The sequence below is a fragment of the Sorex araneus genome, chromosome 3, assembly GCF_027595985.1.
Source record: "Sorex araneus isolate mSorAra2 chromosome 3, mSorAra2.pri, whole genome shotgun sequence".
Classification (NCBI taxonomy): Eukaryota; Metazoa; Chordata; class Mammalia; order Eulipotyphla; family Soricidae; genus Sorex; species Sorex araneus.
This window is the reverse complement of record NC_073304.1, coordinates 79,991,893-80,018,661: the sequence shown is the minus strand read 5'-3', so window position 1 is coordinate 80,018,661 and position 26,769 is coordinate 79,991,893. Positions and strand designations below refer to the sequence as shown.

Here is a 26,769-nt window from a genome sequence, read left to right as displayed (position 1 = left end):
ATGTTATCCTACACCCTACAAAAATCTTTCAGACGTTGAGTTAGAAGAGAATAGCATTGCACCTCTACTCTAACCAGATTTGCAGTGTGTGTTTGTATGAGTTTTCAGTAATCAGATGTTTGCTTTACCAAATTCCTCAGAGAAATACATTTTTTAGTTCCTGTTTTTATGTTCATTACCTTGGAACTAGTATTTCACTTACACTAAGGCTGTAAAAGTCTGTGGGGGCAGAGAGATAGTATAGGGTTAAGGTACTTGACTTGCATGCAGCTGGCCCCAGTTTGATACCTGGTACCGCCAAGCACCACCAAAGCCAGAAATAACCCCCGTACACCACCCAGTGTGGCCTCTAATCATGCCTCCCTCCCCAATATCTAAAAATAGGTTTATCTGACACAAGAAACTTGTAATATAGTCTAGATATGCATTTTTTTAAATTCCTTATCAGATGGGTATTGGGTAAATATTCTTTCCCATTCTGTGAGGTCTAGATTTTCTTTTTTTTTTTCAGGACTATATATATATATTTTTTTTAATTTTATTCTTTTATTGAATAAAATTAAATATTCAATAAAATTACATTGAATATTAATTGGAATGTGGAAAGTTACAAAGCTTTCAGGTTTAAGTCTCAGTTATACAATTAGATATGCATTTTTATATTTACGGTGCATCTAATAACAAGATACTTATGAACTGATTTGGTTCAAAGCAACTTTTAAAGTTTTTTTTATCACCATGAGATACAATTATAAAATTATTGATGTTGAGTTTCAGTCTTACAATGTCCCAACACCCTTCCCATCCCTTCAGTGTACATTTCCTACTACCAATGTCCCAGTTTCCCTCCCTCCGCCCCACTCCCGAAATGCAATCTAGCCTTAATACTGTATGACATTGAAGTAGACGTCTTAACTCACTAAGGTATAGATTGAATGTCCAAATACTTACTGGCTTTTCTAAGATGACTCAATGAGCCACTGAAAAGGAAAATAAAAAACCAACCCACGTGTCATCCATTATTTTGTTAACTGAAAGCCACTGCAGAACACAGGATTATGAAAGTGAGGAATTCAAGCATGAAGGTATGATAATTAGAAAAAGTCAGAAGATTAAGTTTTAGACTTTGTTAATTCATCAAACACAATGGAGATGTTTCTAATCAAAATAATGCTCAGTACATTTAACCCCTGGGTATATGTAGTAACTTCAAAGATTTTCACATTTCACATTGTTAGAAAAATAAAGATATAAATAACTAATTACATAAAAATTAAATTAACTGGTGCGCTAGACTCACTATAAGTCTATTATTACAATTATATTACAATTATATCAAGCCCAAAGTACATGTATATATTTATTTATTTATTGCTTTTGGGATCATAAATGGCGATGCACAGGGGTTACTCCTGGCTCTGCACTCAGGAATTGCTCCTGGTGGTGCTCAGGGGAGTATATGGGATGCTGGGATTCGAACCCAGGTTGGCCACGCGAAAGGCAAACGCCCTACCCACTGTGCTATCGCTCCAGCCCCTTGTGTGCCTCTTTAAATGAAGCACACAAACTGGTGTATTTCAAATTTCTATCCACCACGCAGTAAATTGTAATGGTGTGATATTTCTGAGCAAAAAGTAAAAACAGTTGGCATGTATGTGAAAGTAAGATTTAGAATGGGGAAGGGGAACTATCAGTATATGAATAATATATTAAATCCCAGAATTGTCTTGCATTTTAGAACAAAGAGTATCCTGTTGATTTAGCATGTCCTGAACAAAAAATTGGAAACCGAAGATCATCTATGGAAGAAAAAGCTCTGGGAAAGAGGTTTGGCTTCAAGCCAAGGGTTATGGTTCTCAAGGATGAGTTTTATGGGCCCCTCTTCACTGCTTAAAACTTCTGCAGATGATTATGGATTTGCTGTGTAGATAGGGTTCTCAGCTCTAAGTCCTAATCTTTGAACAAAATTAAAATGTCATGATGGGTTACACACAGCTGCTCTATAAATCTACAGAATAAAATTCTCCCTGGATTAATATCTTTGAGGTGAAGAGTAGTTTCAGTTCAGGTTAAAGAAATATGATAGTTGGTGCAAACATTCATAAACAGCCCTCAGAATTAGTATTTCTTGGGCCAAATGGATAGAACCGCGAATAAGACACCGGCCTTTGCACACATTGGACTGCGGATGATTCCAGGCACAGCATATGGTGCCCTGAGCACCTCCAGGAGTGATCCCTGATGGCAGAACCAAGAATAAGCCCTGAGCGCTGCCTGATGTGTCCGGGGACCCCTCCCCCACCTCCCAAAAAGAGAAGGAAATAACATTTCTGGAGACTTTCAAGTGGTCTCGGTGTATCGTTTTACCAGGACTTTAACATCTTGTGTTAATTAATCTTAAGTAATCACCATCCGTTTTCCTGCTCAGGGCACGTTCTCCCGAATGCACCCTTAGGATTACCCCAGCCCTGCCATCACTGGGAGTTAGAGGGCCGAGAGTGAAACCCACAGGGCTGAGTCCCGTGCTTTGCATGCAGCAGACGTGGGTTCAAATCTCGCCCCCCACTCCCGGCCCTGCCTTTCCCAAGCAAAGCCGGGGGACAGCCAGGAGCAGGAGCACTAGGAGCATCCCCCAAGTACGACAGGATACCCCACAACCAAACACAGTCGCGCGGTTCCCAGACCCTCTTCATCTCGTGCTTGAACCACAGCTCCACTGCCTCTGCCATCTGCAAGCTAAAGAGTAAATCCCCACCAAGAGAAAATCGTTGCGAGGTGACAAAAGATGTGCAACTGGGGGCGAACAGTGACGCTCCTGGAACATCATTGTTTAAGTAACGGCGACGCGCTTGCACGGGGGCTGCAGAGGAGAAGAGGGTCTCCCGGGGTGCTGTTGTAGGGACCCGTGGGTTAAAGGCGGCCGAGCTGGGGGCAGTAGACGCCAGCGTGTGGCCGGCGAGTCGCGGGGACTCGGCGTCCACCTGCCAAGGGCGGCGCCGGGGCGGGGCTGAGATGCGGCGGGAGGTGACGCACGAGCCACCCTGATCCCCGGCTCCCGCCCGGCGCCCACCCAGGCCCAGACCCTGCAGGCAGGTGCCCGCCGCCCCTCGGTGAGTCCCCCGCGGGGGGCCGCCCCACCCCGGACGCCCACCCGACACAGGCGAGGTCTTTCGGGCCGGGAGTGGGGGAGGCGCCCTGCCGGAGGCCGGGACAAAGGATGGGAGGAGGGTCGGCGTGTGGGGCTGCGGAACCCCGGGGAAGAAGGTTCACGCATCGCAGCGATGCGTGTGTGTGTCTGGTCGTTGGGGGGGGGGGGGTGTCACCGGAGCCCAACGACATCTGCGTTTCGAGCCGACGAGGAAAGATGGAGCCGGCTGCAGAGGTTGTTCTCTGCTGCTCCCATCAGCATCACAGCTAGACTGGTTCTTTGGAGAGCAAGGGCCCCCTTCAAAAATAATAATAAGATGATGATGATCATGATGATGATGATGATCATCATCATCATCACCGTCATGATCATGATAAGGGGATATGGATATTTATTTCTATTGTCGCTGAGAAATTGCACCCCCGCTCTTTCCATAGAAGACCAGGAAGGAGGGTTTCCTGGAAGCCTGCATCCTAGGTGGCGAAGCAGCTGCGGAGAAGCAAGAATATTTGTTCCCTCGTTCTGCAGGCTTCTGTTGCCATAGCAACCAGCATTTGGGACAAGCCCTGGTAGTTTGCTCCTAGCCTTTCTTTCACCTGTTCTGTCTTCCCTGCTCATGCGATTGTGCAAAATTTAACCTCCAGAACTGGGCGTAATTATTGTCAATATCAGTGATTCCCACTCAGGCACAGGGGTCTTCGTGGCGGCTTAGCACTCTGACATGTCTTACCTGTGTCCCCACAAAAGTCTCCAAGGCGTCTGCTTTCCACATTTCTTTCTTTCCTTGTTTTTTTGCAGAACAAGTGGAGACATTTTCCCAAGCCCCCTAGCTCGTATGTTATGGATCAGACAGTCCTTATCTCCCCTCATCTTTCCTAATATACTGCAGGGCAAGCCAAGGCTGAGTTAGGGGTTAGAGCTTCTGTGTCAGCTACTGGCTAAAAAACAACAACAACAAAAAAAAACAACAACAAAAAACCCTACTCCTTTTGCCCCTCCAATCTTTCCTTAATTCTTTTGGCTGGTGGGGGGCTTGGGCCACACACAGCTGTGCTCAGGCCACACCCAGAGGTGCTCAGAGCTTACTTCTGACCTCTGTAGTCAGAGATCACTTCTATATATATTTACGGAGACTGAACCTGCGTTGGTTGCATGCAAGACGAGCACCCTAACCCATGCTCCATCTCTCAGGCCCTCCTTGCTTCATTATATTTGTGGTTGCCTCACTCCTTCTGGGAAATCGTTTCTTCCCCAAGACTGGGGAGACTGCTGGTGCCAATCTCTCTTTCTCAAATTTGTTGTCATTGTTCATTTACTCCAAGAAGCAGGACAGTGGGGTTGGGGATAATGCAGAACTTTCAGAATCAGATGAAAATCAGTGAAAATCCCCCTTTTTTTGGGGGGGGTGTTGTGACCACCCCTGGCAGTGCTCAGGGGTTAACCCTGGCTCTGCACTCAGGAATTACTCCTGGTAATGCTCAAGGGACCATATTCCAGTGGGATACCAGGAATCGAACTTGGGTTGGCTGTGTGCAAAGCAAGCTCCCTACCCACTGGACTATCTCTCCAGCCTCTATTACTTTTGTTTCTTACACACCTCCCCTTTTATTTCTTGCACACTTTTCCATAACTGGACACCTAAGGCAAAATCAAAGGAAACAGATACTTGTAGGGATGTTTCATTGCAATCCCTTTCTGGGGTGGGGGTGGGGGTGTTGGGGGCGACTTTGAAATCGCCTCCTAGAGTGGTTGCGTGATTACCTCATCACAATTATCAAACGTGGCCCGTCATTGTTTGACCTCTTTTCTGCAGGTTAAAAATGGTCTCCAGGATGCTGTCCATCACACTTGCCGGCTTACTGTTCTGGCTGGCATTTGGCTCCCTGCCAGCATCTGCATATAGCCCTCGGACCCCTGACCGGGTCTCAGAAACAGACATCCAGAGGCTGCTTCATGGCGTTATGGAGCAGCTGGGCATTGCCAGGCCCCGGGTGGAGTATCCAGCCCACCAGGCCCTGAACGTCGTGGGCCCACAGAGCATCGAAGGTACTTGTTATGTTCTGCCACTGGAAAATTTCTATTTGCTTTGGAAATCGTTAATATTCCACTTCTTCCCTTGGCTTCCCCTTTCTCCTCATCCCTCACGGTGTCTGTATGCTGTCCACAGGAGAATGGAAGGTATTTCAAGGCCTCTTGTCTCTCCTGTTGACGGCGGTGCCATAGTCTGGTTCTTGACTATTGTGTGAGGGAAGGAGTAGCAGGTGTTAGTTATCCCCACAGAAAAATTAGGGTCCAGACCCCATGGCTTCTTCCAGACAAGTCTTTCAGGCATTGTTCCCCGGCCGGCTGCCTCTTTAAGTCACTGCCCGCTTTATTTGAAAAGATCCTTCAAAAGTCAACGCACCAGGATGTGCTTTGATTCTTAGGGATGAAACTATCTATGGCCAAGAGGAGGTACCAACAGGAAGAGTTTAACTAAGTCAAAACTTTAAGAATTATCTTTCAAAATACAAAAAATGTTAAATTGTTCAAAGGTGGCCAGATCATTTCCCTTGATTTTTCTCTAAGTTTTTGACTATGGACTGTAATACTTTTCTTTAAAAATCAGTACTTGGATAAACAGTAGAGCAGATAAGACACTTGTGATTTCCTGAACCCCAGATGGTCCCCCTGAGTACAGAGCCAGGAATAAGTCCTGAGCACCGCCAGGTTTGGCCCCCAAGCAAAATTTTAAGAAATTGTAAAAAGCAGGTCTTTATTGTTTAATGATTTTTTTTGTTTTGCTTTTTTGGGTCACACCCAGCGATGCTCAGGGGTTACTTCTGGCTCTGCACTCAGGATTTACTCCTGGCGGTGCTTGAGGGACCATATGGGATGTCGGGGATCGAACCTGGGTCAGCAACGTGCAAGGCAAACACCCTACCCACTGTACTATTGCTCTGGTCCCTGTTTAATGATTTTTTAAAAAATTTTATTGAATCACAGTGAGACACAGTTACAAAGCTTTCATGTTTGAGATTCAGCCATACAATGATCAAACACCAATCCTCCACCAGTGCACATTTTCCACCACCAATGTCCCCGGATCCTCCCCACCCCTCATCTGAGTCTTCACCCGGCCTCTATGGCAGAGAGTTTACCCAATACTCTCTCTCTCTACTTTAAGGCATTATGTTTTGCCCGAATTTTCCCACCACCATTCAAGCTTGCATGCCAGGAGCAGATGCTAAATAATTTACATTCCATTGCTTATTTTGAATATCTTGAGAGTTTGCGCAGTCGCAAAGTGGCTACACTTTTGGGATCCTAGATTGTAAATTTTTGGGTTCCAGAGATATCTCTGTAAGGCACTAATCTATTTTGGTATTCAATTGGTTGTCTCTGGACCAGGGCTGTTGGTTTTCCAAGATGGCGCCTGGCGGAAGCTTGTGGGTGTGACAGCTAGGCCACGGAGTGGGAGGAGAGCTGGGGTGGGACTACCTGGTGCCTCTGCCGCCATGCAGCCTGGAGATTCAGTCCTGGAACCAAATACCTGGGCCTTGCTTGTGGAAGCTCTTAGTTGCTGGGATTCCCTCTGGAGTAGGTGGGGAGACTGCACCTGCTCCATCTTGAGTGCCCTGGTGAAATTGGCTCGGTCAGTATGGGGCCCGGAGGGATCTCCGGTGCTGTACTGCCATCTGGGACTGGTTGCTGTGTCTCTGGACCAGGACTATTGGTGTCTGTTTAATGAGGCAAAAATTTTAAATTAAAATCATGAGTGATGATGAGCCACCACTTATGATCAGCCACCTTGTTCCCAAGCCCTGTTCTATATCCTTGCCAATCCTGAGTAATTTCTGGATCAATGAGCTAACACTGCAGCATGTTAAGTTTAGTTTGAAACCCAAGAGAACACTTCAGATGGCTGCCCATGCAAGTGTGTTCTAAGGAGAAACGTGCGTTCTTCTCTGGTCATAACCGAAGCACACTGCCAGCAAATGTCAGTCCCTGTGGATTGCTTATGGGAACTTCCGCTTGGTTTTATGCTTTCCTAAAAAAATATCACGTGCCCTGGAATCCTATGAAAGTTGTGAATGATAGTGGCTTATGATTTGGTATATTATTTTTTTTTGTTACCATAAATTTAAGTCATTGCATAAAAGAAATTTTCGGTATTATCGTCTATTTATAACTGATTTTACGAATTGATTCATGTCTATAATTAGAATCAGCAATTTTGCAAATCTAGCATAGAACTAGAATATGAACGAATCAGGTGGGTCTTCCTGCCAACCTTTTGGGGAGCCTTTAAATCCTTCCCATCATTCACCATCTGTTCTTTCCGGCTTATCTGTTCTGTTTTGGACCCGCTCTGTTGAGATAACAAATATCTGCCCTTTTAACTCAGTAAGTGCTCGCCTAGTCACCCGGCTGTTGTTATGGAAAAGGCTTTCCAAGTTTCCATTAATACCCACGGCTTGATCATCAGTGTGGAAAAGAAACAGCAGCTTCCTGGATACCCAAAGCCTGTGTTTATCCACCACCTTCTTTTTATTACTGAGTATTGACCTATTTATTCAGCAATGTTATATGCCAGATATGATGCAGGGGGCAGCTCTGCTTATTAAGATTACTAGTCTGGGGTGGGAGAAGGGCGGAGAGGATGTTACAGGGTATCTTAGCAACCGTTTTGGTAGACGAACGAATATTCTGACCACAGTAATTAAATTATTTGGCTTGGGAGTACATAGGAATAGCTGTTTGATATGGTTCTTTGCAGAAGCAACATTTGACCAGGGGGGTTGAAGTAGGAGCAGGAATTCATCAGAAAATAGCTAGTAAAAGAGCATGGAGGTCTGGAAGAGCTTGGTTGATGACGTTCAGATCCAAGAACTGTTTCTGCGAGCCCCTTGAGATTATATGAGGGCACTGCTACATTCCATCTCCTTTTTGGGGGAAGGAGGGATCTTGGGGACACACCTGGCACTGCTCGCTCCTGGTTCTGCCCTCACTGCTCATTCCTGGAGGACTCAGGGACCATATGTGGTACTTGGGATAGAACTCAGGTGGTGGCCATCTGCAAGGCAAGTGCCCCACCCGCTGAATTATTTAGACCCCTGATGTGAATTTTAACCCACAATTAACCCAAGAGTTCCCGAAGACACCTATTAGATGCCAGCTCCCTCAGCTCTTCGTGATGTGACCTTGAGCAAATTGCCTGAGCTTCCGTTTAGCTTGCTGGGAGGATTTGAATGTATCCACCTACAAACGGGTAACCTCTCAGTTCAGAGAGACAAAAGTAAAGTTTTAGTGTATATGACTGCTCTATGTGAAATCATTTCCAAGTGATTTCAGGCCATCACTCCAGATGACCGTGACGTAAATTGGAGACAATTATCTTATGTTTATCTGATTCTTTGGTCTCATTTATAACTTTATTAATAGAATTATTGAAGATGTATATTGATTCTCAAACAGTGGAGAAGAGAGCAACTGAAATTTGCACAATGGGAGCCTGAGAAATGGCTAAATGCAGCAGGCATGTTTTGTTTAATTTTTTTTTTTCATTTTTGGGTCACACCCGGCGATGCGCAGAGGTTACTCCTGGCTTTGCACTCAGGAATTACTCCTGGCGGTGCTCGGGGGACCATATAGGATGCTGGGAATCAAACCCATGTTGGCTGCTTGTAAGGCTAACGCCCTACCCGCTGTGCTATTGCTCCAGCCCCAAAGCAGGCATGTTTTGCATGCAAGAGGCCTGGGTGTGCTTCCAGGAACTGCATGCTCCTCTGAGCATGACTGGGAATGATCCTGAGCACAGAACCAAAGATATTCCCCTAGCACCACTGGAATGCGCCATCCCCTCCCCCCCACACACAACAAAATAAAACTAAAATCTGCGCAGTAGTCCTCTCATTGCTGCTTTCCTGGTAGCTTCCTCTAACTGACCTGCCCTTCCCCCCCTCAATATCCCTGTCTTTAGCTGAGGATTTATTTTAGGGGCACGACATTGGCCGTTTCATTATCATTCAGTTGTTCTGGCCGTCTCAGCCAAGTACTGCATAGAGACAGACCAAAAATAGGTGTGTTGCAGGTTATATCATCAAATTCTGGGTAAATGTATTTTGTTCCAGATATTATGTCACTTATTATATTTTTTTTGCAAAGAAGTGGTGTGCAACCATTTAAGCAAAGCTTTCCTTTTTTTTGGTTACTTATTTCTCTATTGGAACATCATGAGATACACAGTTGTTCATAATTGAGTTTTAATCATATGATGTTCCAACACCCTTCCTTCACCAGTATACATTTCCCACCACCAATGTTCCCAGTTTCCCTCCTGCCCCAACCCTGCCTCTATGTCAGGCACTTTCCTTTTTCTTTTCTTCTCTCTCTCTCTCTTTCTATCCTTTCCTTCTCCCTCTTCCTCTACCTCTCCCTGTGCCCCTCCCTCCTTCCCTCCCTCCCTCCCTCTCCCTCTCCGTCTCTCTCTCTCTCCATTTAGACATACATCTACTGAGAGGTTATCATGTATATCCCTTTACCTACTAAAGTTTTCATTAAAAATTCCTTCAGTGTTACTTTTATTTATTTATTTATTTTGCTTTATTTATTTATTTTTTTTGGTCACACCCGGTGATGCACAGGGGTCACTCCTGGTTCTGCACTCAGGAATTACTCCTGGCGGTGCTCAGGGGACCATATGGGATGCTGGGAATCGAACCCGGGTCGGCCACGTGCAAGGCAAACGTCCTCCCCGCTGTGCTATTGCTCCAGCCCCAGGTTGTTAAATTTTTCCCTGTTTTTTTTTTTTTTTCTGCTGTTTGTCTGTCTCTTATTCAGGGACATCTGAACTAAGAAGTTAAACAGATAGAGGGGAAAGTACTTTTCCTCCCCTACAGCTGTCATTAGTCACTGAGGCCATTATCCCATTAAAAATTATCCCCTCCTTTCATCACAATCACGAAAAAACATAACCACTGCCTGGAGGAAAGGAAAAAAACAAAACAAAACAAAGCTTGATTTTTTTTTCAGAGTCTTTGTGGAGGGCTGCCTGGAAGAAGAAACCAACATTTCAGAGAGCTGCTAGATGCTTCCCAGGGCAGCTTCACTTTAATGCCACTACACTGAGTGGGTGATTCTCAGGAAAGGACAGGTTTAGGCTGAGGGTGTTGCAAAGTCTGTCTTCGTTCCCTCCCCCCTGGGGAACCAGCCCTGACCCCACACACAAAGCTCTACTGCAGGAGCAATTTCCCCAGCCTCAAAGGGGAGGTCTTTTCTTCCTTCTGGGCTGACTCAGAAATACTCCCAAAAGTCACTTCCTCTGCTTACTTTATTCCATTTTGGTCTTCTCCCAATACTTGCCACAGACGCACCATCGCGTTGGGGCTGAGATTTTGCTGGGGTTTAGAAATTGCTTGCTCTTCTTGACTTGATTCCTTTCAAATTAATCTCCCTGGGAAAGCCAGAGTAAAGGTTCATTTATTTTAAATCAATTGTTAGTGCATGGGATATAGGAGGGAGATAGCTTGCCTCACACATAGTCAATCCGATTCAATCTCCAGAACCCCATCTAGTCTCCTGAGTCCCATCAGGAGTGATCCCTGAGCAATGCCAGAGGAAGCCCTGAGCACAACCCAGAATTGCCCAAAAACAAGCAGTAAATAAAGAAGTCACTGTCACTGTTATCCCGTTGCTCATCGATTTGCTCGAGCGGGCACCAGTAACATCTCCATTGTGAGACTCGTTGTTACTGTTTTTGGCATATCGAATATGCCACAGGGAGCTTGCCAGGCTCTGCTGTACAGAAATAAAGAAGTAAAATTTGTTAAAACATTAAAAAATGTTAATTGTAGTTGAGGCCATTGTTATTACAATTGTGTTAGCAACTGTGGTCCTCATGTGTCCCCTCCCACAGCCACGGTGCCTGAGACCCTCCCATCACTTTCACTCGCCCTTTTCTTGCCCTCCCTGGTCACCCCCACCCCACCCCCCACCAGTAAGACTTTGAAAGAGAAATCTATGGGCTTGGGATATAGCTCCACATCAGAGCATATGTTGTGCATGTGTGAGGCCCTGAGTTCATGATGCGCCTTCCCAAATAATTAGGGTGGCCCTGAGCATGCTCTGCCTGAGCACCCAAACCATCAGGCCCACACTACATAAATGCAGTCAGAAGTAGCCCTGAGGACCCTGAGCACTGCTGGAGAGCCCTCCCAAAGGAATACCCCCAGTAAATAAATGTTGACATAAAATCAGTGTTAAAATGTTAAAATGCACTCATTGCACTTAGATAAAAATAACTCTATCTCCCTGTGTATGTGTGTGTATATCAAACTCAGGGCCTCAAATAATCAAAGCAACTGTTTGACCACTGAGCTACACTCCCAGCCTCAAATAAAACACTTCTTGGTCAGGGAGATGCCTCAGCATCAAAGCGCATGTGTGAGACCTGGGTTTGGCACCCAGTACTACAGAAACCAAGCTACAAAAAACAAAGCATGGGCTGGAATCAGAGTCCAAAGGGTAAGGCACTTGCCTTGCACGTGCTCAACCACAGTTCAATCCTTGACACCCCCTGTGGTTGTTCTGAGGCCAGCAGGAGTGATCCCTGAGCACAGAGGCAGGAGTAAGCCCTGAGCGCGGCCAGGTATGGCCCCTAAACAAAGCAAAAACCACCAACAAAGCACTTGTCACTCTCTGAGGAAGCATATTTTCTGGGCCCACACATCTTGCTCCTCTACCCACACCCTTCCCTCAGAAGGATGTCCCCTTCCCTTGGGTGCCCTTCAAAGCTGCCCACTTTCGAGGCTCGCTGATAGCTCATTCACTGTCAACCGCCAACACTGTCAATGCCCGGTTTTGTTAAAAAGTTCCATGGCTGGGGCTGGAGTGATAGCACAGCGGGTAGGGTGTTTGTCTTGCATGTGGCCAACCTGGGTTTGATTCCCAGCATCCCATATGGTTCCCTGAGCACCAACAGAAGTAATTCCTGAGTGCAGATCCAGGAATAACCCCTGTGCATCGCCAGGTGTGACCCAAAAAGAAAAAAAAAGTGCCATGGCATTTTTTGGTTATTCATAATTCAGGATTGTTTCCTTGATTCCTTGAGTGGTCATTTGTTTCCTGTATTGATTTATACACAGCCACACAGGGCTCAATAAGTATTTAATGAGTATCAAGAAAAACAAAACACCTTTTCGGCGGCTGCACGAGCTCGACCTTGGAGGCAATTGAACTAATTTGGACACGAGCAGCTCCCGGAGAGGCCTCCAGACTGTGATGGGAGCCCCTGGCCCATGCTCTCCAGGCTTCTCCATTATATGAGCACCACAAAAGGGAAGTAAAAGCTTGCAGGGATGCAATTACTGGCAGAATTTTCCCTGGACTTTATACAAAAAAAACAAAACAGCGGCCGGGCGACCTCATATCTATTAATTGTCAGCAATGTGAAACGGTTCCTTTTTAGCAGGTCTGACTGTGGGGGTTAACTCCAAACAATAATACTGAGTTTTTTGCTGAAATATTGAAGGTAACCAAAGTAGCAGCCACTTCTCGAGACTGTGAACTAAGCCATAGACCCACGCCGGCCAAGGAGAGGAAATATCCTCTTTTCTTGGTTTTTTCCCTTTTCTGGGAGAAATGCGGTGTGGTGTCCACCATATTATGAGGTCTATTAAGCAGGCACGAACTTAGAGGTGCGGAAATGGGAGGGTGAAAAAAAAATTATGTACTTGGAACAGCGGGACACTTGGGCAGTCTCGGGCCGATACCAGTGCATGCTCCGCCGAGATTCGACCCAGGAGGCCACACTCTTGTGCGGCCGCATTGCTGCAGATCAACCAGAATCCGAAAGAACTATTTTTGGTTCCAGAAACTGCTTGCAGCCATGTCTCTAGACTGTGAACTAAGCCATAATCCCACGCCGGCCAAGGACAGGAAATATCCTTTTTTCTCATTGGGCAGCGTGGTGTCAGCCATAATATGAGGACTATTTATTAAGCAGGCATGAACTTGGTGGCACGGGAAGGAGGGGGAAAAAAATCTATGTACTTGAAACAGTGGAACTTCATATCTCCCCAGTCTTAGCAATGGAAAACTAATTATCAAACGCTTCATTGGCAGTAGGGCTGTCTTTCTTGGGGGAAAACTCCAACAATAGTGAGTTTTGTGTTGAATTATGGAATGTAATCAAGGTAAAGAGAAAATGAAGTGAAATTTATCAATTACGCAGGCAGGGATGGGGGTAAGGGAGCGGGGGTTGGGAGGTAGACTGGGGTCTTTGGTGGTGGAATATGGGTATGGGTGAAGGGACGGGTGTTTGAGTATTGTATAACTGAGACATAAGTCTGAGAACTTTGTAACTTTCCACATGGTGATTCAATAAAATAAATTAAAAAGAAAAAAGAAAAGAAAACATGTCTGGAGGGACCAGATCTGTAAATTCTATTTGATACTTGGATCTAAGACTTGTTCACTTTCCACCCAAGAAAAATGTTCCATACTACACTGTTTTGTTTTATTTTTTATTTTGCTTTGGACCACCCCGACTGCTCTGGGGGACCATGAAGGTTTGGGTTTGATCCCCGAACCTGGCAATGTGCTCAGTCTGTTGAGCTCTTTCCAACTCAGTGTTTTAAAACACCCACCTTTAAGCTTTTGCCACTAAGCAGTGAAATAGGCCTAGAAAAAAAGTCTCTGGACCATCAATATAGAGTCGTTTGCAATTCCAAAACTAAACCAGCAGGGGGCAAGCTAGATTAGATGAAAGTGATAGCACTGTAGCACTGTAGCACTGTAGCACTGCAGTACTGCGGCCCTGCCGTGAGAGGGGTGGAGGAATTGAACCTAGATCAGCCACAAACGCCGTACCTGCTGTGCTATGGGTGGGCGTGGGTGGGGGTTGGCAGAGAAATGCCAGAGAGGGTAGGGCATCTGTGTTATGTTGACGCAGGTTCAATCCCCAGCACAGCATGTGATCACCCAAGCACCACCACGAGTGATACCTGAGTGCAGAGTCAGGAGTAGGCCCTGAGTATTGCTGGGTGTGGTCAAAACCACCTCCCCCTCGCGCACGCACACAGAGAGAGAGGGGGGGGGAAGGAAGGAAGGAAGGAAGGAAGGAAGGAAGGAAGGAAGGAAGGAAGGAAGGAAGGAAGGAAGGAAGGAAGGAAGGAAGGAAGGAAGGAAGGAAATGATATGGGGGCCAAAGAGATAGATTAAGGTCCATCCCTTGCATGAAGTCCACCCCCGTTTCATCTCTGACACACATGGTTTCTGAACATCCAAGTGTGGACCAATCTTTGGCATCACAGGGCTTGACCAGAACCACATCTTAGTTAACCAAGAATTGCCAGAAAAGTGTCCCCATACCTAGGAATTCCTTGACAGGCCCCTTTGCCTGCAAGATATTGGTACTTCTATTTTGAAATAAAAAAAAACTGTTAAAGAAAGTCAGTGTGGGGTAAACATAATGTTTGCCTTTTTATATTTGGGAGTGCAGGCTTAAAATGATCTGGAACCTTCCAATGCCAATATGAATAAGTTTCTACCTCAGAGGCTCATTATCTGGTGCTGTACAATGCCAAATATCAGGACCAGCATCAGCTAGACCTTCTCTACCTCAGGCTGTTAACTTTCTGAAAATAAAAGCATGTTTTCTGGTTGGGTTCACTCAAGAACATTCATGCAAGATACACTCTAGCCCTCAAAAGTCATTATCCCATATCAGATGGGTCTAGGAATGAATCCCTTGGACAACTGATGCCTTCCTTGTTTCTGGGGTGATATAGGAACAGCAGCCGCCAAGACACCATTTGGACGCATGAGCAACATCGAGAGTGGGGCCCAACGGCTCTGCTGAAATACACAGTTGCTTATCAGAATTGTATGGCTAATAGGATGTGTGGCCAAGAAACAGTAAAGGAGAGATTGAAAACAGCGCTGTTGACAGTTCACAAGGTGGAGGAGGGAGCCTGCGATTCAGTTGCTAACATTGCTGAGAGACGAGAGGGTCTGCAAACCCCACTTTACACATAAGAAAACTAAAGCTTGTACTTTTGTTTTGCTTTGAGCTGATAATGTATTCATGTTTAAGGTGCCTTTTGGAGAAGTAAAACGTAACGTGTAAGCTTCTGGATGTTTCTTGCAAATGTTTGTACCCAGTGACCATCTGGAGCAATTAAAGAGGAGCTGCCTCTTGGAGCTGCCTACCAGGTTTAAGGATTCTTTACCACCTAGCCCAGTGGGTAGGGCGCTTGCCTTGCACGTGGCTGACCTAGGTTCAATTCCTCCATTCCTCTCAGAGAGCCCCCACAAGCTACTGAGAGTATTCCGCTCACATGACAGAGCCTGGCAAGCTGTGGCATATTCGATATGCCAAAAACATAACAACAAGGCTCACAATGGAGACGTTTTTGATGCCCGATCAAGCAAATTGATGAACAACGGGACAACAGTGACAGTGATACAGAATATTCAGTGGAGAAAGAAGAAGGAGAAACCTCTCTGAAGTGGAAAATTCAGAGCAGCCCCTTTCCCTGCAGTACCCACATATTGCCACATGGTGGCGACAGTTGCTTCCCATTGACAGGTCAGAGGAAAGCACGACGTTGAAGACATGGCATTTCACTTGGTTACACTTAGTTTCTGGCCAAACTTTGCTCAAATTGGATGACAGAACAGAGCTAGTGCTTGACCTGGGTACCATGAGCAATATCAGTTTCTAGATTATTCCCCAGCCTGGAGTAACCAACAAAAGCCATGAGTGTGAGGGCAGCTCCTAGTGGCCCTGGGTCTACAGCATCACGGGTGTGTGTGGTTGGGGGGGGGGGTGAGGAGAGGGGTGCAACCATGAGTGTGCACTAGTCTCAGGACCTGAGAAGGTCCCTCCTGGCCCTGCTGTGCTTCCTCACACTCCACATACAAGAGATCAACAACCGCTGTGTGTCCTTCTCCTTCTCACCCACTTCACTTAACCTCTCACCGGTCACCCTCCAGTTCCATCCACGTGGTCGTGAATGCAAGAGATTTCTTCTTCCCTTGGAGCTGAGTCATTTTCCATCGTGTTTTGATCAACTCATCTGTTATTAGACGTTTGGGTTGTTCCCTGCTCTGGGCTGTTGCACTGCAATGAATATAGGTGTGCGTATATCTTTTCAAATTAATGCTCTTGTGTCCTGAAGACAGATGCCAAGGAGTTGAATCTTTAAAATATATGGGTAGTTCTATTTTCAGTATTATGGAAAGTCTCCGTACTATTTAACCAAGAGGCTGAACTGGAGTACATTCCCACAAACAGTGAATGGGGTTTCATTTTTCTCCACATCCCTGCCAGCACTAGATGAGCTGATATCTGACTGCCACTTTGATTTGCATTTCCCTGATGGTCAGTGAAGATGAACCCATTTCCATGTGTCTGTTGGCCATTTCTGTGTGTTCTTTGGAGGAGTGTCTGTTCAGTTCCTCTACCCACGTTTTGATGGGGTTGTTTGTTTTTTGTTGTCGATTTCTTTCCTTGACTTGACTCGTAGCCCTTTGTCAGATGTATGGTGTGTGAATATTTTCTCCCATTCATTAAGGTGTCTTTTTATGTGAGCCTACTTTCTTTTGAAGTGCAGAAGCTTTTTACTTCGATGTGATCTCTTTCGTTAATTTTTTTGCTTTTGTTTTCCCTGCCTATGGGGTAGAATCATTGAAGATGCCCCTGAAATTGATAGAGTTCCTGCATGCGTTGTATGCATTCGGGTCTAATATTGACGTCTAATACATTTTGAATGATCTATGGTGTGAGGAATGGTCTAGCTTCTTTTTTTCTTTTTTGCTGCATGTGGATAGCTACCTTTCCCAACATTATTTGTGGAAGAGATTTTTCCTTCCTCCACTCTTGGCTCCTTTGTCATAAATTATGGTTTGCAAATATATGTTCCTGTAGGGGATGGAGCGATAGCACAGCGGGTAGGGCATTTGCCTTGCACGAAGCTGACCCGGGTTCGATTCCCAGCATCCCATATGGTCCCCTGAGCACCGCCAGGAGTAATGCCTGAGTGCATGAGCCAGGAGTAACCCCTGAGCATCGCTGGGTGTGACCCAAAAAGCCAAAAAAAATATATATATATATATATGTTCCTGTATTCTGTCTTTTTTGATATCACATTTTAACAGTTAAAAAAAGTTTCAAGTTGCCCACCATTCTGCAGCTTGAGTTTTACGAGTCGGTTGGCAAGCAGCTGTGTTAGATCTGCACATCTCTCCCTGCAGACTTGTATAATCCTGTGCGATGGCTCCGAGAAGCTGTAACAATGCCGATAGTCACAGGGAGCTGCATGTGGGCTGCGGCAGGTCCTGTTCCAGGGACACGCAGCTTTCTGAAGCAGATTTCCAGAAGGAGCGCATGCTTGGGACAAACTGGCACAAAGACCTTTCGTACCACGATTGGTGAAGAAAACCACAAGAGTAGACTGGAAGAGTTTAGCAGGCCATGGCTTAGCCTTGCAGTGAAAATGAAGCAGACACTTTTGAGTCCAGGGAGATGGAGCAAAAGGCCAGACCACATGGTCAGCCTGCAGAAGGCTCAGGTTTTTTTTTCTTTTTTGGGGAGTCACACCCAATGAAGTACAGGGGTTACTCCTGGCTCTGCACTCAGTAATTACTCCTAGTGGTGCTCAGGGGACCATATGGGATGCTGGGAATTGAACCTGGGCCAGCCTCGTGCAAGGCAAATCCCCTATCCTCTGTGCTATCGCTCCAGCCCCCGAAGGCTCAGTTTGATCCCCAACACTGCCAAGTTCCACCACCAGGAGTGACCCAGAGCACAGAACTGAGGGCTGCTGGGTGTGCTTTCCCCACATCCCCGAAAAAGAACCAATTACCCAGCAACCAAAACTAAGTAACATGGCATTTTTGGCCATGATGTGCTGTGTGACTGGCCTGTGGCAGGGGCATGTGGCATGCGTGGTGTGGTGAGTGTCATTTATCCTCTGGCAGGAGGAACCCAGAGAAAGGGACATTCAAGATTCAAGTCCTGGCTCAAATGAGCTGCCCTGGGCCCTTGGCAAATCTCTCAAGTCCCATGAAGTTCTTCTCCTAACCTGAAAGTGGAGATAAGTGATCCATGCTCTCTGAAGCCGTGGATGCCATTGTTTGGGGGCACCCAAAGGTGTTACACGAATGAAAGCATATTCCTGGCTGGAGTGATAGCACAGGGCGTGTGCTATCACTCCAGCCAGGAATATGCTTTCATTTCAAGCAGCGGGTAGGGCTGCTTGCAGGCAGCTGACCCAGGTTCGATTCCCAACATCCCAGATGGTCCTCCGAGCACCGCCAGGAGTAATTCCTGAGTGCACAGCCAGGAATAATCCCTGTGCATCGCTGGGTGTGACCCAAAAGCATATTTCCGGGAAGTTCTTGCCCACAGCCCACCATGGGCATAATGTCCAGCACAAATGGCTGCAGTGTTGGAAGCTGGTCACATGCATCGTGGCCTGTTCCTGGTGTCCTTCTCCTAGGCCTGGCCTGGGAAAATGGACCCCAAGAGTGACACGCTGAAGTCTGCAGTATCCAGCCCACCCCGCCCAGCCCTCATGGCCGTGGGAAGCGCACTGCTCTCTTACTGACTGTGGAGTTAGGACCCTGGGACTGGGGTGAGGGGAAAGCTTCCTGGAAAGTTGCAGCCTTTTCTGGCTCAGCCACTGCCCTGTCCTCTTGCTTACTCTGGCAGCTGTGTAGATTATTTTGCCGGGAAATAGGTCATTGCAGCATCTCTCAGGACAAGCAGACAGTGGGGACTGCTGCCAAGGCAAGAGCAAAGCAGGAGCATGTGAATGGTGGCTCATGGTGTGGGCGAGCCAGGAGGTGGTGGAGACTTGATCTCAGCAGGTCTCAGCACCCCAGGTACACCTGATGCCCCGCTGGCCTTGTATCCAGGGGCCCCAGATCTACACCCTGTCCCAGAGAGATGCACCCGACAAAGCACCATCTTACAGGCTGAAGAGACAGGTTAGTGTGTAGGGCTCTTGCCTTGTCAACAGCCAACAGAGGTTCAATCCCCAACATAGCATATGGACCCTGCCAGAGGTGATCCCTGAGCACAGAATCAGGAGTAAGCCTTGAGCATCATTGGCAGTGTCCTGTTTCCCACACCTTAACTTTCTGTGTTTTTTTTCTTTTTTGGGTCACACCTGGAGATGCACAGGGGTTACTCTAGGCTTTGCACTTAGGAATTACTCCTGACAGTGCTCAGGGGACCATAGGGGATGCTGGGAATCGAACGCGGGTCAGCTGCATGCAAGGCAAACAAATGCCTTACCTGCTGTACTATCGCTAGGAGATGCACAGGGGTTACTCCTGGCTTTGCACTCAGGACTCCCCATGGTGCTCAGGGGACCATTTGGGATGCTGAGAATCGAACCCGGGTCAGCTGCATGCAAGGCAAACAAATGCCCTACCTGCTGTACTATCGCTAGGAGATGCACAGGGGTTACTCCTGGCTTTGCACTCAGGACTCCCCATGGTGCTCAGGGGACCATTTGGGATGCTGGGAATCGAACCCAGGTCAGCTGTATGCAAGGCAAACAAACACCCTACCCACTGTACTATTGCTCTACCCTCCCATGTCTGTTTACTCAGCAAGATGAATTATTGTGTGCCTGCATCAGGGCCATGGTGAGTAGATGGTAAAGCGCTAGCAGCGAGGCATGGAGAGCAGTTTCATGGAAAAGCAGGTGTGGAGTTCCACCGCTTTCTGCCTTTGCTCTCTCCTTTCAGATAGCAGTGAGTCAGACACAGCAGAGGCCAGTCAGGGAGGGGCCTGGGAGTGGCTCATGGGGCTGGGCACCGGCTCTGGGCACCACACATGGTCCCCCAGCACCGCCAGGAACACAGAGCCAGGAGTGGACCTCAAATGGTTGGGCTGGAGCGATAGCACAGTGGGTAGGATGTTTGCCTTGCATGCAGCCAACCCACGTTCAATTCCTCCATCCCTCTTGGATAGCCTGGCAAGCTACCGAGAGTATCCTGCCTGCACAGCAAAGCCTGGCAAGTTACTCATGGCATATTCGATATGACAAAAATAGTAACAAGTCTCACAATAGAGACATTAGTGGTGCCTGCCTGAGCAAATCGATGAACAACGGGACAACAGTGCTACAGTGCAGTGCATAATAATGGTTATCATTACCATCACCATAGAAATTCTCCCTTTCCCCTCCTCCTCCTGCTCAATCTGGGGTGAGCACAACAAAGCTGACTTGACCTTCCAGTTGTGCTTGAAGTGGGTAATTAAGGGAGGGCATTAAGGGAGATTTTATTTGGGAAGGATATGGGACCACACCTGGATGATCTCAGGGGATATTCCTGGCTCTGTGCTCAGGGATCCCTCCTGGCCAGGCTCAGGGGAATTTATTTGGTGCTGAGGACGGGGCTTGGGCTGGCTGCTGCAATCCAAGTGCTTTATCCTCTGTGCCATCAGTCCAGCCTCTTAAGGTGTATTTTATTTAATTTCCGTTTTTTTAGAGGGGGGGTCTCATTGGGCAGTTCTCAGTGCTTACTCTGGGCTTTACACTAAGGGAATTACTCCTGGCAGGGTTCATGGGGTGACAGGGATCAAACCCTGGTCGGCGGCATGCAAGGTAAGCATGCTAACCACTGCACTATTGCTCTGTCTCCATAAGGGATATTTTAATAGGTACAATGAAAAGGCGAGAAAGAACTCATTTTTATCAGTTTTACATTATAAAAAGAATTCAAATTTGAACAATCATTTTCTTTACTTAAATGTGACTCTAATAGAGGGTGTTTGCCTTGCATGTGGCTGACCCGGGTTCGATTCCTCTGTTCCTCTCGGAGAGCCCGGCAAGCTACCGAGAGTATTCCACCCACACAGCAGAGCCTGACAAGCTACCCATGGCATATTCAATATGCCAAAGACAGTAACAACAAGTCTCACAATGGAGACGATACTGGTGCCCACTCGAGCAAACTGATGAACAACGGGACGACATTGCTACAGTGCATTAATATTATTTTGGGTTTGGGGCCACCCTCTGCTGTGCTCAGGGTTTACTCCTGGCTCTGTGCTCAGGGGTGACTCCTGACTGGGCTCAGGGGACTTTTAGTAGTACTGGGGATTGAAGTACCTTACCCCTGGACTGTCTCTCTGGCCCCCGAACAAGTATTTATTTTATAAATACATACAGGACACTAAGGGTCTTGCTTGCTGTTTTGTTCTTGGGGTTCTCCATGATGATTCTTTACCTCATGGGCAAACTGAGGCGCTGGGTGGCGGGAAATGGCCCAGAACTGACCAGCTGAGAGGGACAGGGTCTGGATTCAAAGCAAGGGTTTCCACTCTCAGCACTACTGACACAGGCCAGAGAATTCTGGGTTCTGCACGCCAGACTTCTGCCTTCTAGATGCCAGTAGCACCTCCCCCACTGTCAACTCTCCAGACATTGTCAGCTGTCCTCAGAGTGTGAACTTTGTCCCATGCCTCAGGGAGAACCTCTGCTCTACAAGTTAAATTTTTCCTGCCACTGCAGAGGCCGGTGGGCGGTTCAGTGCATGGGCGCCGCGATTCACTGCTGCTTGCCCCCGTCAGCCTCCCGCCCAGTTCACCCTCTCCATAGTTCAGGGGACACCCAGGCCAGCTGGATGGTGTTGGGGATGCTTCGGAGCTGCACCAGGCAATGCTCAGGGAATGTGATGCTGAAGATCAGAACCTGAGCCAGTCTCATGCCCCCTAACCACTATCTCCCGGTCCCTAAGATAATACGTTAACTGTTTTTCTCTGGATTTTTATCCTGAACACAGCAAGAACCTTTATTCTATGTTCTCAAAAGTGCAAGTATTTCCAATTACTGCATTATACAGACTTTTATATGTTTTTTTTTTTTGCCACAGTTCAGTTCAGCATCTTCCGAATATTGGACAGTTTAGTTTAAGAGGATTTCCAATTTATGACCATCATAAATGTGGTTCAGCAAACATATTCGCACATAAATATTTGTTTAGCATCTTTGTAAGTTCTCGCTGGCATTTATGTCTGAGAAAAGGCAAACTGAGCCGTCTCTGCCTATAGCTTTTTGGCTGTTTCCTACCTGTGCTCATTTTACTTTCGGACATGTCAGGCCAGTACGATGATTCTTCCTCCCTCTATTTGCAGGCATCCTGATTCACTTGTTGACTCTGAGTATTACTCCTCTTTCCCCCCTTTGTTTTGTGGGAGACGGGTGGGGGCATGTCTGGCAGTTTTCAGGGCTTACTCCTGACTCTACCTGTGGATAATTCCTGGTGGGGCTCAGGGCCCATACCTGGCATTGGATCCAGGTTGGCTGCATGCAAGGCAAGTGCCATACTTGCAGAAATAATTATTCAATAAACTACATAATAAATGTTACTTATTTTTAACTTCACAAGCAAAATATGGCATTGACTTAATTTGCATATATTCAGTAACCCCACATACACCCCAAATTACCATTTTTGCACTGATTATATAGGATATTTGCTTTTTTAATATTTTAATCTCTGAAATATCTTTGAGAAAGATAGCTTCTTTATTAGATCTAATTGTGTCTAATCACTTTCAGACATTCTTTAAGCTTGTTAGCAGCAATAAAGGTAGAAATTGGGAGGGCGGAAATTGTGGGGCAGAAATTGGGAGAATATATGGTAGAGAATTGCCTCCACTAGAGTGAATTGAGCCCTGAGGTTGGATGAAGAAATAAGGGGAGTGTATTTTTTTTTAATTTTTATTAGTGAATCACCGTGAAGTACAGTTACAAACTTATGAACTTTAATGTTTGCATTTCATTTATATCCCTCCACCAGTGCCCATTCTCCTCCACCAATGTTCACAGTTTCCCTCCCACTAGAGAGGGGAGTGTATTTTAAGTCTTGACCCCTGTGGAACCCCATGGAGCGGGAAGAAAAATATCTGGTCAGGAATTTCCTCCGATGGCCACTAGGTGGTGGTATGAGCCTAGGACAATTCTGTTTCTCTGGCAGGAGGGGTAAAATGGAAATTAACAATTAAGATGGGTGATTGGAAGCTGAGTGTCCATCACACCACCAAACATTCACTAGCTGCGCTTTTTATCATGAGTTGGCATGGTGTGTGTGTTGGGGTGGGGGAGGCGGTGGGCATTAGGGCTGGTTTTTAAGTATAAGGGTTTTGTGTTGTTGTTGTTGTTTTTAATTAAGACACTGTATTTACCTTTATTGCTTGTAGCTGAGTTTCATGCACACAATGTCCCAACACCAATTCTACCACCAGTGTCAATTTCCCTCCACCAGTGTCCCCAGTTTCCCTCCTACACCCCAGCCTGTCTCCTTGACTAGCATGTTTTGAAGTTTAGTGTTTGTACTTTGGATTTCGGTCACTCCAGTCCAAAGTGTCTCACAGCTGGCCCATACAGGATTGAACCTGTGACCTTGGCGTTATTAGCACCATGATCTAACCAACTGAGCTAACAGGACTAGAGCGATAGCACAGCAAGTAGGGCGTTTGTCTTGCACACAGACAACCCAGGTTCGCTTCCTCTGCCCCTCTCGGAGAGGCTGGCAAGCTACCAAGAGTATCCCGCCCGCATGGCACAGTCTGGCAAGCTACCCATGGCGTATTCAATATGCCAAAAACAGTAACAAGTCTCACAATGGAGACGTTACTGGTGCCCACTGGAGCAAATCGATGAACAATGAGATGACAGTGCTACTTTGGATTTCATGCTTTCAGTGTGTTGGTTCTGTGGTATAGATGTAGAGACCACAGCTCTGTGCCAAGGAGATGTCACAGTTCCTGCCCTGTTGCCTCCTAACTGTCTCTTCTTACTGTCCCTTTCCCACCTCCAGCCCCTGGTTTCATCTTTCTCTAATCTCAATTCTAGAATCAGGGTAACGAGGGTAGCCTTGGCATCCCCCCTTTTGATTCCTTAGATTCTCTTGTCCGGTTATTCTGTATACCACAGGTAACAGAGATCATCCAGTATTTTTCTTTGTTACTCTTAACTTAATTGATACCCTCCAGTTTCATCCAAGTTGCAGCAAATTGCATGATATAAATTCCATTTCAGCTTCCTTGAAACTGCGTGGTATTCCACTGTGTATATATACCACACCTTTATTGTTTGCTGGACACTGAGGTTGAGTTTGTTGGACACTGAGGCTGATTCCATATACTACCTATAGTGCTGCAGTGAATAATGGTGTGTGTGTGTCCTTTTAATGAATGTTATGTGTCCTGAGGGTAGATATCAAAAAATCATACAAGAGCTCTATTCTTACTTTTCTGAGAAATCTCTATACTGGTTTCCATAAGGGTTGAACCAGACACATTCCCATCATTAGTGCATGGAAGTTTTTCTTTCACCACATCCACCAACAGAGTGTTTCCAGATTTTTTGATCTGTACCACTCTTATTGGTATCACTGTGTCACTGTCACTGTCATCCCGTTGCTTATCTATTTGCTCGAGCGAGCACCAGAAACGTTTCCACTGTGAGACTTGTTGTTACTGTTTTTGGCATATAGAATACGCCACGGGTAGCTTGCCAGGTTCTGTCGTGAGGGCGAGATACTCTTGGTAGCTTCCCGGGATCTCCGAGAAGGGTGGAGGAATTGAACCCAGGTCGGCCGCGTGCAAGGCAAACGCCCTACCACTGTGCTATCACTCCAGCCCACTCTTACTGATATGAGATGATATTTTATTATCATCTTGATCTAGATTTCCCTCATAATAAGTGATGATGAGCACTTTTTTTTTTGCCTATTGGTCATTCATTCATCTATCTTCTTCAGAGAAGTGTCTGTTCTTATCTTCTCCCATTTTTTAAAAATAGGATTTTTGATTCTTTTGTTGATGACCTTTGTGAGATCTTTATATATGTTTGGTAGTAAACCTTTTCCTGATATGTTGGGTGCAAATATTTTCTCCAATTCAGTTGAATATCTTTTAGTTTTAGCTCATTTCTTTTGCCATGCAGAAACTCTTAATTTGAAATAGTATTATTTGTTTATTTTTGTTTCTGTTGCCTTTGCTAATGGAATCATATCATTGAAAACACCTTTGAAGTCTAAATCCTGATGTGTTCTGCTAATATTTCCTCAATGTATTTTATGGATTCTGGTTTAACTTCCAGGTTTTGGATCCACTTTGAATTGACTTCTGTATAAGGTGTGAGATACGCATCTAGTTTCTTTTTTTTTTTACATGAGGTTGCGTATTCAGTTTTCCAAACACCATTTGTTGAAGAGGCTATCTTTACTCCACTTTATGTATCCAGCTCCTTTGTTGAAAATCAGTTGACCATAAATCTGAGGATTTGTATTTGGAATTTTGGGTTCTTGCTTCTAACTCACTCATCAGAGTCTATCCTTATTCCAGTACTGTGCTATTTTGATTATTGTTTGAAAGTTCCATATATAAACCAAGTTACTTCAATAAACATTTTAAGTTAAAAAATAAAAACATAGATAAAATGAAATAACTAAAATAATAGTTTTTGGTATATTCATCACATAATGATCAATTTTAAAGCTCAGCTCTTTATCACCCTGAAAGAAACTCATTCCCCTGGTCACCACTGGTCACCACACACACACACACACACACACACACACACACACACACACACACACACACCCATCATCCCAGGTCATTCTCCCATATCCTCCTATTCTCCCCTCCCCCCTTCTTCTGCTTTCCCAGATCCTGGCCAACACTGTCCTACTTGCTGTCCTGTAGTTGTATCTGTTCTGGGCACTTCACAGAATTGGGATCACATAATAGCTGGTCTTTTAGGATAATCTGTTTTCTGCCTTATTTCTTGCCCACTCTGCAGTGCCTCAGTTTACTCTGTTGCAAGAGGCATCAAGATAGCTTCTAGTGTAATAGCACTTCCAGGCCTGCTAAGTCAGAGGAAACTATCAAATTAGTGATTTTTTTCCTGCCCTGATGATCACAATCAGATGGGCATCAAAATAGCACAGTACTGGAACAAGGATAGACTCTGATCAGTGGCTTAGAAGCAAGAACCCAAATACAAATCCTCAGATTTATGGTCAACCGATTTTCAACAAGGGAGCCAGGGACATAAAGTGGAGTAAAGATAGCCTCTAAGACAAATGGTGTTGGGAAAGCTGAATAAGCAACCGGAATGAAAGATTCTTGGCCCTTACTGTTTCTGGGAATTTACTTTGCTAAGTTCTGGGGAGTCATGATGCCCTGGGGCTTTTTTTCTTGTTTGCACCCCCCAAGTAATTCTAATGCTCATCAAACTGTCAGCACTGACTGCCTCATCCTGGAGAAGAGGAAACCTGGGTTTGAACAAAGTTGCAGAAAGAGGTGGCCTTTCCCGGCAGACGGGTCCTGCCCGCTGCAGCTGCAAATCCAGGCTTTTTGTGGGCTAGGAGCTGAGTCTTTATCGTAGTAATCCGTGTCAATGTGCTGGAACCCTGGTGCATGCCAGAGTGCCATCTCTGAAAAAAAAGGATGACAAAGATGAAGAGGACGACAGGTTCTCTTTGACATGCGTAGTTAGACACCTAAGCCGGTGACATCACCCTTAATCCCTACACAGCCGGCAAGGACATTTAGAGTTGCAACTCTGAATGCCCACAGGGCTGTTGGGAGCAGCTGGTGAGTGTGG

The 26,769-nt window shown here is 46.0% G+C and overlaps 1 protein-coding gene across 3 annotated transcripts in view; it reads left to right on the top strand.

Moving 5' to 3' along the window:
* Positions 1-2,920: 2,920 nt before the first annotated feature.
* Positions 2,921-26,769, top strand: part of SCG5 (secretogranin V) — a 70,089-nt gene continuing 46,240 nt past the window's right edge. The window contains exons 1-3 of one of the 3 annotated variants that reach the window (XM_055131123.1): positions 2,921-3,110; positions 3,586-3,717; positions 4,962-5,194. In XM_055131123.1, the coding sequence (XP_054987098.1) occupies positions 4,969-5,194 (226 nt within the window). In that variant the 5' untranslated portion in view covers positions 2,921-3,110; positions 3,586-3,717; positions 4,962-4,968. The remainder of the gene's footprint in view (positions 3,111-3,585; positions 3,718-4,961; positions 5,195-26,769) is intronic. The other 2 variants (XM_004609547.2, XM_055131124.1) reach the window with 2 other exon arrangements.